Source organism: Fundulus heteroclitus, chromosome 12 (assembly GCF_011125445.2).
Source record: "Fundulus heteroclitus isolate FHET01 chromosome 12, MU-UCD_Fhet_4.1, whole genome shotgun sequence".
Lineage (NCBI taxonomy): Eukaryota > Metazoa > Chordata > Actinopteri > Cyprinodontiformes > Fundulidae > Fundulus > Fundulus heteroclitus.
In genome coordinates this window covers 31,066,768-31,083,543 of record NC_046372.1, presented here as the reverse complement: position 1 = coordinate 31,083,543, position 16,776 = coordinate 31,066,768, and the positions used below count along the sequence as shown (strand labels likewise).

Below are 16,776 nucleotides of genomic sequence, written 5' to 3'. Positions count from 1 at the left end.
GCTTCAGATTTCGATATGACAAACTGATAAGCGTTCATAAAATTATATCTAAAGTGATGCTTTGGACATGTGTCAACAGCCTAGTGCCGAGGTCATACTTTTAGATTCACTATATAGGCACGGTCTAGGAACTAGTCCACAGTATGGAAACAGGATCGGTTTGCATTGTATGTCTTTATGTAGCTGTGATTTTAATCACAGATTTTCGATGATTATGCGACAGTTAGATTTTATTACAGGCTTCAAACAAGTTGGTGATACAAACAGAAACTGTTTACTGCTTACTAAACATCTTTGTTCTTTTTGTTTCCTCTACAATTGCCAAACAGAAAGTCAAGGTCTGGTTCTGTATTTTTGCAATGTTCTGTTTATTATGAAATTATGTAATTCTTCTGAGCTAGCAAAAGTGGTGAGTTTTTGGTTTGGACCTGTTGTGGGTTTGTGTGTGTAGGCCTCAGTGTGTAGCACAGCAGAGCCACAAAAAGACTCAGAAGTTGTAATTATTCAGTCTTGGGTGTGCCGGTCGGGAACGCGGTTACATGAACATGCTATTCTGGTGTGAATGAACGTAAATCCCTGAAACTTTTTTTTTTTTTTGGTTTGCTTCTGTTTGTTTCTTTTTTTCCCCTTTCAGGTTCCTCCCCATCCTGTGAGGTGTTGCGGTGGAGTTTAGCAGAGCCTTCACCACAGCACTATCAGTCCATCCCTCACCCTGGGCTCGCCTCTGTTCACGCCTTCACTGTGCCGTCGGGGATCAGTAAGCCCACACGTCATGAGCAGCGCAATGCTTGAGAAGATTTACGGCTAATGTTGTTACGAACGGAACTGAACGGGTGGACTCAGTATTCAGGCTAACAAGCAGAGATTTCAGGTTCAGATGTTTAATTGCTCTCAGACAAGCAAGACAGGAATAAGCAGGCTCAATTGTCAAAATGACAGTCCAAAAACCGATACACAAAAAGCAGTCCAAAACAGGCAGAGGTACAGACAGGGATAAAGCAAGCTCGGATAATCCTGGGACAGAATCAAGTCGGTAAAATGGTAAATCAGTCAGAAAAGAAACGCTGGAACAAAACTCACCAAGTGGCTCGAAAATGATCTGGCAGAGAACTGAAGACCAAGGCAGAACTATATAGTGGAGTACACAGGTGAAATGGAGTGAAAACTAATTACAGGGAAGGCAGGTGAAACTAATCAGGGCAAGAAAGCTGACAGATTGCTGAGGGGAGACCAAACAGAGCTGATAAAGTGACAGGTGGAAAACAGGTAACCTCAACAGAACAACATGTCTAAATCAAAACCAAACAAGACCCCAAAAGCAGAAACTTAACTAATAAATCTGATAACATAAACCAAGACAAAACCCAAATTGTGACAAATGTAAAATACCTGAAGATGCACAGACTTCTTTTGTTTTCACCTCTGTCCCATGCTTCAGATCACTTATTGGTTTTTAATCTCAGATGGCAGAGAACAATTTATTCAGGGGGAAAAACGTTGAACCTGTCTGAAAGCAGAACATGAGCACATCAGCCCCTAAGTCTGTAAATAAGTTAGAAACCATTTCCAAGGTTTTGGGGCTCCAGCTGACCGCAGTGAAAGCCATTATCTACAAATTCAGAAAACAGTGCAGTATTTAATGCTCACAGGAGGGGCCAGCCAACCATAATTTCCCTAAAAACACAGAATATCTAAATCAGCGCAGTCCTCCCTTGCCTCCGCTGAGATTAATGTTTTAACAATAAAAAAGTGACTGATTGTGTCTTTCACTTAATGAGCTGGAGCAAAGAGCAGATGTTCTGACTAAAGATCCATCAGTCAGAGATTTGTGAGAATGTAGACTTTTACCTCACCTCTGAATCATCACAGGCAGAGGTTGAAATTTCAAAAGACAAATGAAAATTTTGTTGTAAAACTTTCAGGCTTGATGGAATCTATTGAAATGATCAAAGAGCCCCCATGTAGCAGATTTTTGCTTTTTATACCGAAAAGTTGGCAATATAAATACCAACACTGCAATAATACAGGTCAGAGAGTGAAATCCCTAGCAGCCTCCGAAATCCGAGTGTCTGTTGTAGCATCTTATTTGTGCAGATAAAACTTCTACACTAAGGTGTTTTCATACATTCGGTCTGTTCAGCTGAATCAGCTGATATCTTGATGCATCTTTAATTTTAAGCTTAAAGTTTAGGTTTAAGTAGTTTGAAAAAAATCCAGTTTGTTGTGCTGCTGTAAAATCCTAAACCCCATAATTTCCTTTTCTTAGCGCATGCCATGCTAGCTGGAAGAAATGGCTCTACCCTTTACTCCTGGAGAGCCGATGTCAACCTGTTCACCATGATCCTGAGGGCCCCTAGAGCCCAGAGCTTTCTCTCCTTCATGGTGCCACACCTCAACGCCACAAAGGTGCTTCTGGCTTCATCTGAGGATAACAGCTCCGCTATCTATGAGTTCACCTCCGTCTCAAATCAGTCTGACTTCATACCCAGGTATCCGCTGGATTGTGGTTATCAAACAAAGGCTAGTTTTAACTCAGAACCCAAATGAAGCTAATAAGAGAAATGCTGTCTTCATCTCTTTCAGCTCTGGGGAACTGTACTTTGCGCCTGGTGACCGCGAGCTTGATCTGGCAGTGAACATCATCGATGATGACATCCCTGAGGTGGAGGAGCTCTTTGTGGTCCAGCTGAAGAACCCAAAAGGAGGGGCTGAGATTGGGTTTGGCGGCCAGGTTACAATTATCGTCCCCACTAACGACGACGCCCATGGAGTTATTGGCTTTGCTCAGGTACAAATTCCTCTTCAAGGTGCTCCACATGTGTGTTTGAAATTATTTGTAATGAGTTAGCTCAGCCGTACACATACATGTTTGCAGAATTCATTATACATGGAGGTTGAGGAGTTGGAACAAAGCAATCAAATATCTCTCAATGTTGAGAGGAAAAGAGGAAGTTTTGGCAGACTGACTGTTCTTTGGGCGGCTAACGGTAGTTTGGCCGACATTTACCCCACGTCCGGAGTGGTGAGTAACTACGACGACATTTCTACAACAACTTTCCATTAATTCAATGGAAAAAAAAGAAAGATGATTCAGTGCAAAACTGTCATTGCAATTACAGGTGACGTTCTCTGAAGGCCAGACAGTAGCCATCATCTCTTTAGACGTCGTTGCAGATGGTTTGCCGGAGTTATCCGAGAGTGTCGTAATCACCATTCGGGATGTCACCACTTTGGGCCTTCAGAACGTGCAGCAAGGCGCCATCATTGACAGGCAGCGGGCTCAGGCTCTGCTTACCATCTTACCAAATGGCTCCCCCTACGGCGTGATTGGATGGCATCTGGATTCCCAGTTTACACTAACAAAGGAACCACAAAGTAAGAACCTCAGTGAAAAGAATTCAATAAGTGAGAGATGCTTACTGCCTCATCTGTGAGAGGTCACTGAGCCAGGATCTCTGGCGCACGACATATTGTTTATTTACTTTATTCTGATATTTTCAAAGTAATCACTCAACCACCTTTTTTTAAACATAGCTACTTTAGGACTTACCATAGCCAAGATGTGTTGATTTATAGGTTGGGGAATAATTAATTTAGTCAATCTGTGCAATGGAATCTAACCAGGTTAAAAAAAAAGATGTTTTTTAAGATATTGCAGAAAAATGTACTCATACATACTTACTACTGTAAGCAATTTGTATTGATGGGAGTTGTTAGTGTCAGCATTTTTATTCGAGGTTTTCTAGATGCATGCGGAGCCTTGCAAAAGTGTTCAAACACTTCAAAGCTTTTCATATCTCTGTCATGTTACCACCACCGATGCCTATGTTATGATGAATTTAGGAGAACCCAAGAAATACCCGAAAACAAGTGAGTACAAAAATAATATCAGTCTTTATTTTTGACGCTGCGGCTCGGTCCCTGGTTCGGCTCGCACTCTGCGACTGGCCGCTCCTGGACGTGCTGAGGGCAGAACTCTGACTCCTTGTTACGAAGGCGTCCGAGAGGGGGGTTATCCAGGGCTCCTTTGTCCAGGTCCGGTCCAGGTCTTTGTCAGGGGGAAATCCGTTTAGCTCAGGCAGCGGTCTCCAAGGGGGAATCCAATAGAGCGTCCAGGTCCAGGTCCAGGTCAATCCAGAAAGCACAGACAGAACAGGGGGCAGGCGAACTCGTTTTACTCACGGACAGACTGGGGTCAGAAACACGGTGAGGCAGTCCAGTTCTCTGAGGCTGACAGGCAGGACCCAGGCAGGCAGACAAATCCAAAAGGGGCAGACAGGTTTTCAAAAACAGAGGCAAAACAGGTCGAGAGACTGACAGGCAAACAGGAATACAAAAAGAAGGCTGGAAGCGCTCACCGTGTGGCTAAAGACGTTCTGGCACTGGAGACTGCGAGGAGCAGAGCTTTTAAGCAGCCAGGGCGGAGACAGACACAGGTGTGCTGATTGCAATCAGCAGCTCCAGTGCCAGAAACGTTACATATGTTGTGATTTTTTATTTTAGGTAATGTTACAAACAAATTGGTGTGGATAACTGTGAACTTAAAAGAAAACAATACGTGCTGTTTTCTGGAAAGTCTGGCTTACATTGGTATTTAGTTCTCCTTAGTCGATATTTTTCTCCATTGTTTGTCAACCTCAACCCAAGCCGGTCAGAGTAGGTCAAATCTGATCAGCTTCCAATGTTATGATGAATTAAAGTGTCCATCAACATGCTTTACAGAAGGGACGATGTTTTTGGGGTGATGTGTATCGTAAATCGTCCATCGCTCTCAGCGTTTTGCACATAGGCCAGCGTTCGGTTTTGGTCTCATCTGATCACAGCAGCTTCTTCCACATGTTTGCTGTTTCTCTTGCATAGCTAAAGCCAAACTGCAAAAAAGGATTTCTTACGACTTCATTTCAACGTTAGCGTTCCTCTTTAAACTCCTCCATAAAAATACAGATTTACACATTTTTATTTCCTATTTAAGAGACTTCTGATGCAATAGATTGCAAAGGTAGAAAGGCATAAGGATTAGGTACAAAGGAGGCTGAATAGAAATGAATCCCACATTATTTATTATGGTAAATAATTTTTAAACTTATGTTCAGTTTTGCACCCACTTCACATGTTTGCAATACTATATCTTGGGTTATCCCATAGAAATCCCAACAGGATACATTGAAGTTTGCGGTTGCAAAGGTTAAAGGGAAAGGAATGCTTTTACAAGTCACTGTAGAGACTGTGGTTATGAGCAACATTTGGTGTTTCCTTGTTCATTATTTACCTTAATCCCATTTTTCCCTACTCTGCAGGAGCTCCTGTCAATGTGACTCTTTCTTTGGTGAGGGAGCAGGGATCTTCAGGTGAGGTGGCGGTCCATTACCAGACGAAACCAGCCTTACACCAACCCCCTTCCAATCGGGCTTCCGCAGGAGAAGACTACTTAGCCAAAGACGACACCATTATCATGTTGAATGGTGCCACCGTGGCCCTTGTCTCTATCACTATCCTACCAGTAAGGATGAGTGATAAGCGATTAATGGTCAGAGTTTTCTGTAGCTTTCCCCTTTGATTAATGTGCATGAACATGTGTTTTTGAAAGGATGACGTACCAGAGCTTGCAGAGGTTTTCCTGGTGAATATCACTGGGGTGGAGCTAGTAAAAGGCTCTGTTGGAGCGGGGCAGCCAAGTCTGAGGAAGCCTGGGATGGAAATAGCAGAGATTACCATTCAGGAGAATGATGACCCACGAGGGGTTCTGCAGTTCAACGTCTCTGAGGTGAGCGTGTAAAACGGTGGAAGAAGGTGAGGGGAAAATGAATCGCATGTTCAGGTGCTAACCTCCTATATTGCTAATTATCTTACTTAGGATTTACCAGGAAGTGTGTGGGCCTATGAAATACCACCACCAGATAATATGCTTCATCTGCCAGTGGTACGACTGTCTGGCACGACTGGAAGACTGGTTGCCTACTGGGAGGCTCAGCCGATCACGGCTGATCCCAGCGACTACACCCCTATATCGGGGAACATCACCTTTCAAGATGGCCAGGTAAGTCAGGACGTGGTGTTCGGAGCTGAAACAAACCTCCCTTGATCATAATAATCAGTGGCTCATGTTGTAAGTTGTGTTTTGGTCAAAACTTTAGAAAGAGTCCATTATAGCCATCACCATCTTGGATGATGAGCAAGTGGAGGCCTCAGAGTCCTTCAGGGTGGATTTGCTGCGAGTGATTGGTGGAGCCCGTCTTGGACAAGTGACCTCTATAACTGTTGTGATCCCGTCCAACGACTCGCCTCTCGGACGATTTGGATTTCAAGACTTGGAGGTGAACGCAGAAAAATCATTCAGCTAACAATAAAACGATGCGATACACAGAAGAGGTTTATACGACATCAGTATAATGTGGTTAGAGTTAGGCAGCATTGGAAAACAAAAAATGATAAACTAAGAGCTACAGAAATGCAGGTATTTATATTTTAGGTTTCAGATGCATGTTGTCCTCTCAGGTTGTGGTCGCTGAGCCCGAGTTTGTGGACGACCCTGCAGCGGTGGCGACACTCACAGTGGTGCGCAGTGCGGGAGGTGAGGGTGTGGTGGCGCTGGTGTGGCAGGTGGAAGGCCAGGCCGTAGATGACCTCGCTCCTGTTAATGGAACACTGGTCTTCACTGAGGTGGAGTAAAGAAATGCTGATTCATTGTTTATCAGACTCATTTAGCGTAGAATAGTAAAAATATGTCCATCCTCTTTTACAGACTGAGCCTGTAAAGTCATTTGTCATCAGAGCCCTCGCTGATAATCTGCTGGAAGGAGATGAACATTTCACTGTACGCTTGCTTCCCGCCGACAGTGGTGCTATCATCGACCCCTTACACGGTTTGTATGATTTAAAAAGCTGCTTTTGATTCTGTTAATCTCGCAATAATTGACCAATCAGAACAACTGGCTAGGATCTCAGCTGTTGGTTTTCAGTGGTTCATTGTCTGCTTATCAGAACCAAAGTTTTCTGTGTGACCCAGTGATATGGTGGACCGATAGGTTCAACACGTAAATCAGATCTTTTTTTCCTTTTTTATTTATTTTGCTTGGGCCACCTCCTACAAAAGAAACTCAACCTAGTGTCATTTTTAATGTGATGCTTATGATACTCAGTTTTGCATATCCCTGAACCCTGATCATCGTGAAAACTTCACTGTTCTATACCAATGCTTTCCATAGATTAGTAAGTGTATTGCTGTTTATTTTCTCCAATTAAAACATAAAAACAAGAAGTTCCCAGTAGTATTGTCCTGTTCCTTTAAGTTTAAAGGAACAGGACAGACTACTTCCAGTAGTGAGAGGACGCTGGCTTCTCACGCCGTGCAAAAAGTCAGTGAAAGTCAATTTACTCACTACTTATTGGACTGTGCTCTGCTTTGGTCACCTGCTGGACTGTGGACTGTGATCTGCTTTGTCCAAGCTAGCTCCCGGTGTTGCTTTCACCGCAACCTGGCTGTGATCTGTTCAAGTAGCAGACTACAGTCTAGTCACTGGCTGGCATGTGCCCTGGGACAGCCTGGCAGTAAGATGGCCGCTATTCGTGGCTTCTCTGATCGCCTCTCTTCAGCCAATATCATCTTCGGCCCCAAACATGGCTGTTCGATACACCTCTGCACTGCTCCTCGGTCTCAACTACCACGTACTTCCCTCGCTCGACATTACAACAACTCTGAAACAACTCTTTCTACTCCGTCGACGCCCATACATCCACCGTTTATTGACTCCCCCACAGTCAAATTAATTTAATCTAATTTCTTGAACATCTTAAACTGTCTCCAGCTCACACAGCATGTCACTTCACCCACTCATACAAATATTGGACCTGATTTGCTCAACTCCCTCTGTCGCCAATAATAACCTCTCACTTACTGACCTTACTCTTTCTGACCATCTGGTAATTACATTGGACATTACCTAACCCAGAAAAGGGTAGAGTGCCTTCTCCGGGTTGGGGAGGATGTCCTGCCCCTAGTGGAGGAGTTCAAGTATCTTGGGGTCTTGTTCACGAATGAGGGGAAGATGGAGCGGGAGATCGACAGGCGGATTGGTGCAGCGTCTGCTGTGAAGCGGGCGCTGTACCGATCCGTTGTGGTGAAGAGAGAGCTGAGCCAAAAGGCGAAGCTCTCGATTTACCGGTCGATCTACGTTCCTACCCTCATCTATGGTCACGAGCTTTGGGTCGTGACCGAAAGAACGAGATCCCGGATACAAGCGGCTGAAATGAGTTTTCTCCGTAGTGTGTCTGGGCTCTCCCTTAGAGATAGGGTGAGGAGCTCAGTCATCCGGGGAGGACTCAGAGTAGAGCCGCTGCTCCTCCACGTCGAGAGGAGCCAGTTGAGGTGGCTCGGGCATCTGGTCAGGATGCCTCCTGGACGCCTCCCTGGAGAGGTGTTCCGGGCACGTCCCACCGGGAGGAGACCCAGGGGAAGACCCAGGACACGCTGGAGGGACTATGTCTCCCGGCTGGCCTGGGAACGCCTTGGGATTCCTCCTGAGGAGCTGGCCCAAGTGGCTGGGGAGAGGGACGTCTGGGCCTCCCTACTGAAGCTGCTACCCCCGCGACCCGACCCCGGATAAGCGGAAGACGACGGACGGACGGATTACCTAACCCACCCCACCCTTCAAACACACATGGACAATAACTTACCGGAACCTAAAGTCACTCTCTCCCAACTCTTTCTCTGCCTCTTTATCCACTGCAATCTCTAGCTCCTCTCTTCTCCCTGATCCCATCTATCACTGATTTGGTCAGTTTCTACAATCAACCCTGTCCTCCTGCCTTAATCAGTTAACCCCCCCCCCCCCTTAAAACAGCTACAGTGTCGTTCTCCACCTCAGCCCCGTGGTACACCCCTGAACTCTGCAAACATTCACAATAGAAAAGTGCAATAACTATTAACATCTTTTCATAAAAAAAATCCAAACCATTCACAGCTCACTGACATCCACCACCTCCACTTCTCCACTGGTACCTACAGTTTCCCCTCCTCCATCCCTCGGCTTCACTCTCAGACACCACCAAGCGTCTCATAAACAGGAAATTCTCATCCTGTCATCTTGAACCCATTCCGTCTCCCTACCTTAAAACCCGTATTCCCACCCTAGTCCCTCTCATCCCTCCTTCATGTCCCTACAGAAACTTGCCACCATTACACCCCTCCTGAAAAAACCTGGCCTTAATCCTGATCACCTTGACAACTTCAGACCCATCTCAAATCTTCTGTTACTCTCAAAAGTCTTGGAATGCTCAGTCATCTCCCAACTCAACCAACGTCTTCACACCTCCCAGCTGTTTTTGAACATACAGAGCTCTGGCCTCGCCAAGCTCCACAAAGCCTCCCTCAACCTGCATCCATCCATCCATCTTCTAATCCGCTTAATCCCTCATGGGGTCGCGGGGATTGATGGTGCCTATCTCTAGCGTTCACCGGGCGAGAGGCGGGGTTCACCCTGGACAGGTCGCCAGTCTGTCACAGGGCAACACATAGACAGACAGGACAAACAACCATTCACGCACACAGTCACACTTAAGGACAATTTAGAGACACCAATTAACCTCCCTCAACCTCCAATGACAAAATAGTTTGGCCAGCCAGATTGACTTATGCTGTATACTTGGCGTATCAGTCTGGAAAGTAGCTGGTAGAGCCTGATTTCAAAGGCTGTACTATCAGCATACTCCATATGTATCTTAACTTTTACGGTTACAGAAAATGGGGTTACAGAAATTGGGGGAGTGTTGGCCTAGTGGTTAGAGCAGCGCGCTTGCTCTCAGAGAAGGATGCAAGTACCCGGTTCGATTCCCAGCGCCTGCACTCTGGGTCCCTGAGCGAGACCCTTAACCCCAGATTGCTCCCCGGGCGCCGCACATGGCAGCCCACTGCTCCCCAAGGGTGATGGGTTAAAAGCAGAGAACAAATTTCGTTGTAATGTATGTTTCAATGACAATAAAGATGATATTACTATTACTATTACACTATTATTACTAGGGTCAGTGTCAACAGGTTAGAACCAATTAGATAAGTACAGTTGTGATGCAAAAATCTCCAAGCGACATGGTCTGTTTTTGTATTTTGTAGTCCTTGAAACATGTTATGTCATCAAGCAAACTTGCCAGTGAACAATTTTTGCTGCTTTTGTCTAAAAACATCTGAGGATACATGATATTCTCATGGCAAGTCTTAATATCCTAAGGCACCAAGCAACAAAAATCTCCATATGTATCTTAACTTTTATGGTTACAGAAAAGCGCTGCTACATGATGGGTAATTCTGGCATTGAGAGTGATGCATCATCACGTCTGCGCTGTGATTGGTCCGGTCTGTTTTAGAACAGAGAATATGGAGCCTTACCAGACTGACTCTGCAAGCATGTCTATAGAAATGAAGCCTTACTTACTTGCTCAATAACCTTACTACTAAATCTTGTGCAGGTGTGGTGACAGTCACCGTCAGGGCAGACAAGGCGGCACTGGGAGTGATTGGAATAGCAGAGTCATCTCGTAACATTATCATTGGGGAGCCTCGGGGAGACTACAACGGGACCGCCGTGGTCAAGTAAGACAATTTTCACTCGGTGTAACTCACCCAGACAGAGAGTAGGGAGTTTTCCATTTCAGTGGTGAAACATGTGCTTGTGTGTTTCTGTGCAGCCTTGTGCGTGGTCCAGGTGTTTTTGGAGAGGTCCAGGTGTATTGGAATATTACTCCAGCTTTGGTTTCTGAATTCGAAACGGTTTTTGGCACTGTGACTATGGTTGATGGTCAGTCTGTTGCCACCATTACTCTGAAGGTATGTAATGTTGACGGAGCTCATTGAATAAATGATTATGGTCCGTTATTGTGTCTGCAGAACAAAACGTTTCTTAAACTTGGTTTGCGCGATTTCAATAGAAGTTTTTTCATATGTATTATGCTGACAGGTCCTTGATGACGAACTCCCCGAAGAGCGACGTGATTACCAGCTCTCACTGACCCCTGTTACAGTAGGACTGGAAATAAGTCCCATCGCCAGGCATGCCAGGGTCACCATGGCAGCAAGCGATCTCCCTCATGGACTTTTCTCTTTCAGGCAACACCAGCTCACGGCAAAAGAAGAGGAGGAAATGGTGAGGTCATGAAAATTATACAGACAGGTTTATTGTTCAAGTTAATTTACGGCGTGCAGATAAGCCTGACCCTTAGTGGTTTAATTCCCTCTTTCTTTACACAGGTTAATGTGACAGTGATTCGCTCCTACGGCAGTTTTGGCCGTGTGGTGGTGACCTATGAGACCTCGGGCTACACAGCAGTCAGCGGAATGGACTTTGCTCCGGCTTCAGGGCGATTGCTGTTCACGCCGGGCCAAACCTCACAAGTAGTCACACTGCATGTCCGGGATGACAGTCTGCCAGAGGGACCCGAGCTTTTTTTTGTTAACATTACCAGTGTAGCTCTGCTCAATATCAGGTTATTGCATTTCTAAAGCGTGAATGATTCGGTGAAATTTCTCATGCTTTGCAGAGTTGTTCTAACGCATTTTCTTATCTATGTCTCCCTCTGGTGGTCAGTGCTGTGGACTACACAGTGAGAGAGTCAGGACTGCAGCTGGACCAACCTCCAGCTATTGGAAATATATCTTCTCTTTTGGTGGTTATACTGCAGAATGACAATGCTGAAGGTATTCTGGAGTTCAGGCAGGACTACCTTAATATTACAGGTAAGACAAAACATTTGAATTAGTACCTCAATTAAATACACAATGTCATCTGCCATGCAATTTCCATTTCAGATGTCTCTATGGCATACCCAATTTCCATCCTAAACGTTTAATAGGTTTAGAGAAATGCAGCCGATGAAAGTGAATCAATAGTTTCAAGATCTGGGAGTTTTCTGGCCACAGATAACACATTGTTGTGCTTTGATCCCTGAGCCATTTAGTTGTGCCCTTGGTGCTTATGTACAGGTTGCTCCTGGAAGAATGGAGAAAGGTGGTTGAGTAGGATTTTTTGATTCCACACTTTATTCATGGCAGTGTTTTTAGGCAGAAGTTTGAGCCGTCAAGTATAGATAAAAGGAAGATTCGTGCAGGAATTTCGCTTTCAGCATGGCGCAAGATCTATGGAAGCGTTCACCTCTTTTTTTCAGACAGTTCTTGGTGCCCCAAATGTTCTGGATGAGGCTCCATCAGTAAAACAAAAAACAAAATTTTTTACCCAAATGCTGTCCAATCCTGGCACTTCCTGCAGAATGGTAGTTTGTTGTCTGATGTTGATGGAAAGAAATGGCTTCTTTGCTGCCCTTCTTAACCTGAGACCAGCATCCAAAGATCTCAACTTTATGTTTGTAACAGAAACACCCACCTCTATCTGTATATTCACAAGCAAGTTCTGTCCTGGTAGCAACCCAGTCACTTAGTTCAGAGGTGGCCGACCATAGTCCTCAGCGGACGTGTCCTGCATGATTTAAATGATCACTGCTGTCACGCAGCTAAAGTGATGGCTGAATTACCTCCTCAGCAGTTCATCAGGTTCTGCACAAGCCTGGTAATGAGCCATTCATTTGACTCAGGTTTGTTGAAACAGAAGAACATCCAAAAGATGCGAGACTCCAGCTCTTGAGGACCAGAGTTCCTAGGGAGATAGTCTAGGAACTCGCTGAACTTTCTCGGGAACCTCGAGGCTTTCTTCACAGCAACTGACCCTTGTAGTTCTTGATGATTAGATAAATAGTTGAACTGATTGAAATCTTGCTTTCTGCAATATTGCTAACCTTTCAAGAAAGAGTTGATTATTTTAAGCATCACTCCCTTTTAAAGCAAGCTTTCTTGTCTTCTAATTAAATCAGAAGGACAGAATGATATCAGCTGCCCCATCCTAATTTACACTTTTGCTTGAGGAAAACTATTACAATTGAACCTTCGCCCTCGGGTAATTTTGTGTCTGGGCTTAAACTGAAGTGCAAGCTGGCACCACAAAAGCTTAAAAAATCATTTTGGCTATGACTGTATGCCGACGTGTACAAATGAGACAGAAGATGACTTTTTGGTGTGCTGTTTTTTTTTTTTGTTTCAGTTGAGGAAGACGTGGGTCATGTGTTGATCCCAGTGGTGAGGAGAGTGGGCTCCTATGGGACGGTCTCTGCTCACTTTCTTTCAAGAGGCTTGAGTGCGACTCCTAATCTCGACTACATCCTGCACAATGGCTCACTGATGTTTATCAGTGGCCAGAATATAAGCTTCATCAATGTCACTATTATAGATGACACGGACAGGTAAGAGGACCCGTTATATTATTTTAAAAAACACATTGTGTAAATTTACATAAATTTCATCCTAACTCAACCAAATAAATATACTTTTTCCAGTGAGCCAACAGAGATATTTGAAATTGTTCTGGTTGGAGCTACCGGCGGAGCGGCTCTGGGCTCCCAACGTGTTGCAAGGGTCACCATTGCCAAGAGCGACTCTCCAAATGGAGTGGTCCGCTTCATAAATGAAAGTGTGATCACCGTGGCAAACCCAGACTCTACTTTGAAGCTGAGTCTTGTTTTAGAAAGAGCTGAAGGCCTTTTGGGAAACTCAACGGTATATTGAATTATGTCAGGAGAACATCTAGAATCAGTTGTGTTCTGTTGGATCTCACTTCGTCCAATGTCTTCCTCATTCACAGGTTGCTTGGAACATCCTTGGTCCAAACAGCAGAGATGCCCTGCCTGCTTTAAACACTGACATTAGAGCTCCTGTGAGTGGATCTTTCTTTTTTAAAGATGGAGAGGAGAGCACGGGTATCATACAGCTGCAGATTCTGCCTCATGGAGAAGTGGAAACGGAGGAAACCTTTCTTATAGAGCTGAGCGTTCTTTCTGGAGACATGGATGTTGATCCCCAGGCTGGTTCAGTGACACTCAAGGTACTTCGGTGAATAAATAGCACCATAACTCAGTAAAGACAGGCAGGCAACAATTACAAAGTCCTAATCTCCCGTCTGAATGTGTTTTTCTTTCAGATAGAGAAGTTTGGAGACCCTAACGGTATTGTCCAGTTCACCCCCGATGCTCTTCAACAACGTGTCATCAATGAATCCACAGAAGCAGAAGGCCCGCTCAACATTTCCTTGCTGATCACACGCAGAGAGGGAACACTGGGCAACATCACCGTAAGATTACACCATGAACCTAAATTTCCTCCCTATCAGTCACACAAATGATAAGTAAGCCTGCTAACGCAGCCATCATTTCATTGCAGGTCCAGTGGCAGATTCAGAGTGATTCCGACACAGCGGGGGATTTCCTGGCCTTAGCTGGCACGGTGATGATTGTGGAAGGCCAAAGGGAGGCAGAGATTCTCCTCACCTTGATGCCTGACACAGTGCCAGAGCTGGAGGAGCTCTACATCATTCAGCTCACAGCTGTGGACGGCGGTGGGACCCTGGACGCCAACCCAGACCTGATCAGAACTCAAATAAGGTTTCACATATGAGTTATGTTAGGATCCCTCATGTCCAATGTACTGGGTATTTACCATAGATTACAATACTGACACTGTTGAGAATACATAGATAATTACATAATTAAAACTGATATGAGCATAGCTGAAAAATATTTGAAGGCTGAGGATAACTCAAAGTTATGTTCACCCAATGAATGAATACACAGTCCATAGTGTGGAAAAACAGCTGCTCCATGTGACCTGAATCTCTTTACTGGCCAGGTTCTGGCCCGACTAGAACTTAGTGGTGTGCTATACCTGCACACATGAACAGGAGAGATTTAACGTAAGGCTGACTCACACGATTTTTTCCCCTGATCTTTCCCTTATGACACACCCGACTATCGGGGTGACCCTTAAGAGAATCTTAAGAGATTATACTGCCGTGTTGTGGTGTGTTAAGAGTGATCTTTAATCTATCAGTCTCCTCTCCTGTGGAACCAACTCCCAGTTTTGGTCCCTGTCTACTTTTAATACTAGGCTTAAAACTTTCCTTTCTGACAAAGCTTATAGTTAGAGTGGCTTAGGTTACCTCAGCCATCTCTATAGTTATTCTGCTATAGGCTTAGGCTACTGGAGGACATTACAATCTATTTTTCATAGATGTTCAAAATGAAATAAAGAAATTTTCCTTACCTCAACGAATGCCCATGACGTCACTGTCCATATGACAGTGACATCCATCTAACAATGTGATTAAATAATAATTTTTAAATACTTATTCTTGTTCAACCTCAAGAAGATTTTAGATACAATGTTTGTCATTTTTTTATGTCCATGTTTCCTTTGGTAAAAAAAAAAAAAAAGAAAAAAGTGAAAAGAAAAGAAGTCCAAACCTTAATTACCCTCCAACCGACTGTCCTTTTTCCCCCTTTAGGGTGCCTGCCAATGACGAACCCCACGGTGTGTTTTCCCTGAACCCTGACCAGCAGTCTGTAGTGGTGGTGGGTTCAGGGTCTCAGGTCACTAGAGCTCTGGTTGTGAATGTGACTCGACTGGCTGGGCTGTTTGGGAATGCCACTGTTGGGTATAAGATAAGTGGAAGGGGAAGTGAAGCGCTGGACATGGAGGAGATACTGGGAGGAAAAGCCGAGGGGAGGCTTCTTATGGTAGAGGGACAGGCCTTCAGCGAACTCACTGTCCCAATCAGGAGCCAGGTAAGGATCATGATGCCTTTTGACGCCACCGTACAGTTTCCATCAAATTATTTGACCTTGATATAGTTCATGCTGATTTCAAGTACTTCTTTTTCTCCCTCACACCGCTCTTTTTTAGGCATTTTTGCCATTGGGTGAAAGCTTTATCATAGAGCTGACTGATGTTAGACTTGTCAGCGCTGTCCAAGGCTCTTTGCCCCGTCTGCTTTTTGGCGCCAGTTCTGCTGCTGTGAACGTACCTGAAGAAGCTGCCAGCTCAGAGGTGACTTGTTTTTTTATTGCATTTAATAAATCAGACCGCTGGAGATATTTACCATCTTGTGTGTAGATAATGTCTATGCCCTCAGTGACCTGTAGGGGGGGCTGGGTGTAAAGTGCCCACTGTAGATTTAAAGAGACCGCTTCAGAAGAAGTTGCTCTCAGACGCACCTCAGAACTGGAGCAAAATAGGGGCTGTGGGGCAACAATAACGAGGAATTCAGACCAAAGTATTGCAGTTCTGCTTTATATAGACCACAGCTGAATTATTTAGGTGTGAAAAGGAAGGATTTGAAAGCATGATATGGCCCCTTTAATTCCATGTCATAATTCTACCACAGTTTTTCTATTTTTTTTATTATTGTCTGATCTTTTATCTTTTTTTAAAAAATTCTCTGAGTTTGTGCTTTTTTTTCCCAATCATCTCTAAATACATAGAGTATTGTCTGATTGATATATTTGTTAGGGCACTGTAGGATTATTTCCTACCAAAGAACAGACATTAAAGGCATTCAACTTGATATTTCATAAGTTGTATATCAAAACACTATTAGCAGTATATATTTGTTTGCTCTAAAATGGCTTTTTTTTTTTTTACATCATTTATATAAGGCTTTATATGCAACTTAGAATCAATGAGCACTCCCTAATATGAACATATGAAACCCTTGTTTCATATGTTCTTGTAATATAAACATCCAGTACATTGTTAGACTGGCAATTATTTATTTGCCTTTTACTAAATATGACAAATTTTGTGTAGGTATAATTTGGTAATATTTATAATCTCTTTAAAACACTCATTTTGTTTTACACTGTATTCAGAAGTTGTTCTAAACTTTTGACTCAGTAACAGAACATTGTCTTAAC

General features: G+C 44.1%; 1 protein-coding gene across 1 annotated transcript in view; it reads left to right on the top strand.

Moving 5' to 3' along the window:
• The window catches only part of adgrv1 (adhesion G protein-coupled receptor V1), a 153,952-nt gene that overhangs the window by 67,905 nt on the left and 69,271 nt on the right, over positions 1-16,776 (top strand). Inside the window, 23 exon segments of the mRNA XM_036144433.1 lie at positions 635-757; positions 2,267-2,489; positions 2,584-2,788; positions 2,876-3,022; positions 3,120-3,375; positions 5,298-5,500; positions 5,588-5,764; positions 5,855-6,037; positions 6,135-6,314; positions 6,496-6,660; positions 6,743-6,863; positions 10,459-10,582; positions 10,678-10,816; positions 10,947-11,132; positions 11,237-11,472; positions 11,574-11,722; positions 13,077-13,275; positions 13,369-13,588; positions 13,674-13,913; positions 14,010-14,159; positions 14,249-14,469; positions 15,369-15,648; positions 15,767-15,910. Of these exon segments, the coding sequence (XP_036000326.1) occupies positions 635-757; positions 2,267-2,489; positions 2,584-2,788; positions 2,876-3,022; positions 3,120-3,375; positions 5,298-5,500; positions 5,588-5,764; positions 5,855-6,037; positions 6,135-6,314; positions 6,496-6,660; positions 6,743-6,863; positions 10,459-10,582; positions 10,678-10,816; positions 10,947-11,132; positions 11,237-11,472; positions 11,574-11,722; positions 13,077-13,275; positions 13,369-13,588; positions 13,674-13,913; positions 14,010-14,159; positions 14,249-14,469; positions 15,369-15,648; positions 15,767-15,910 (4,271 nt within the window).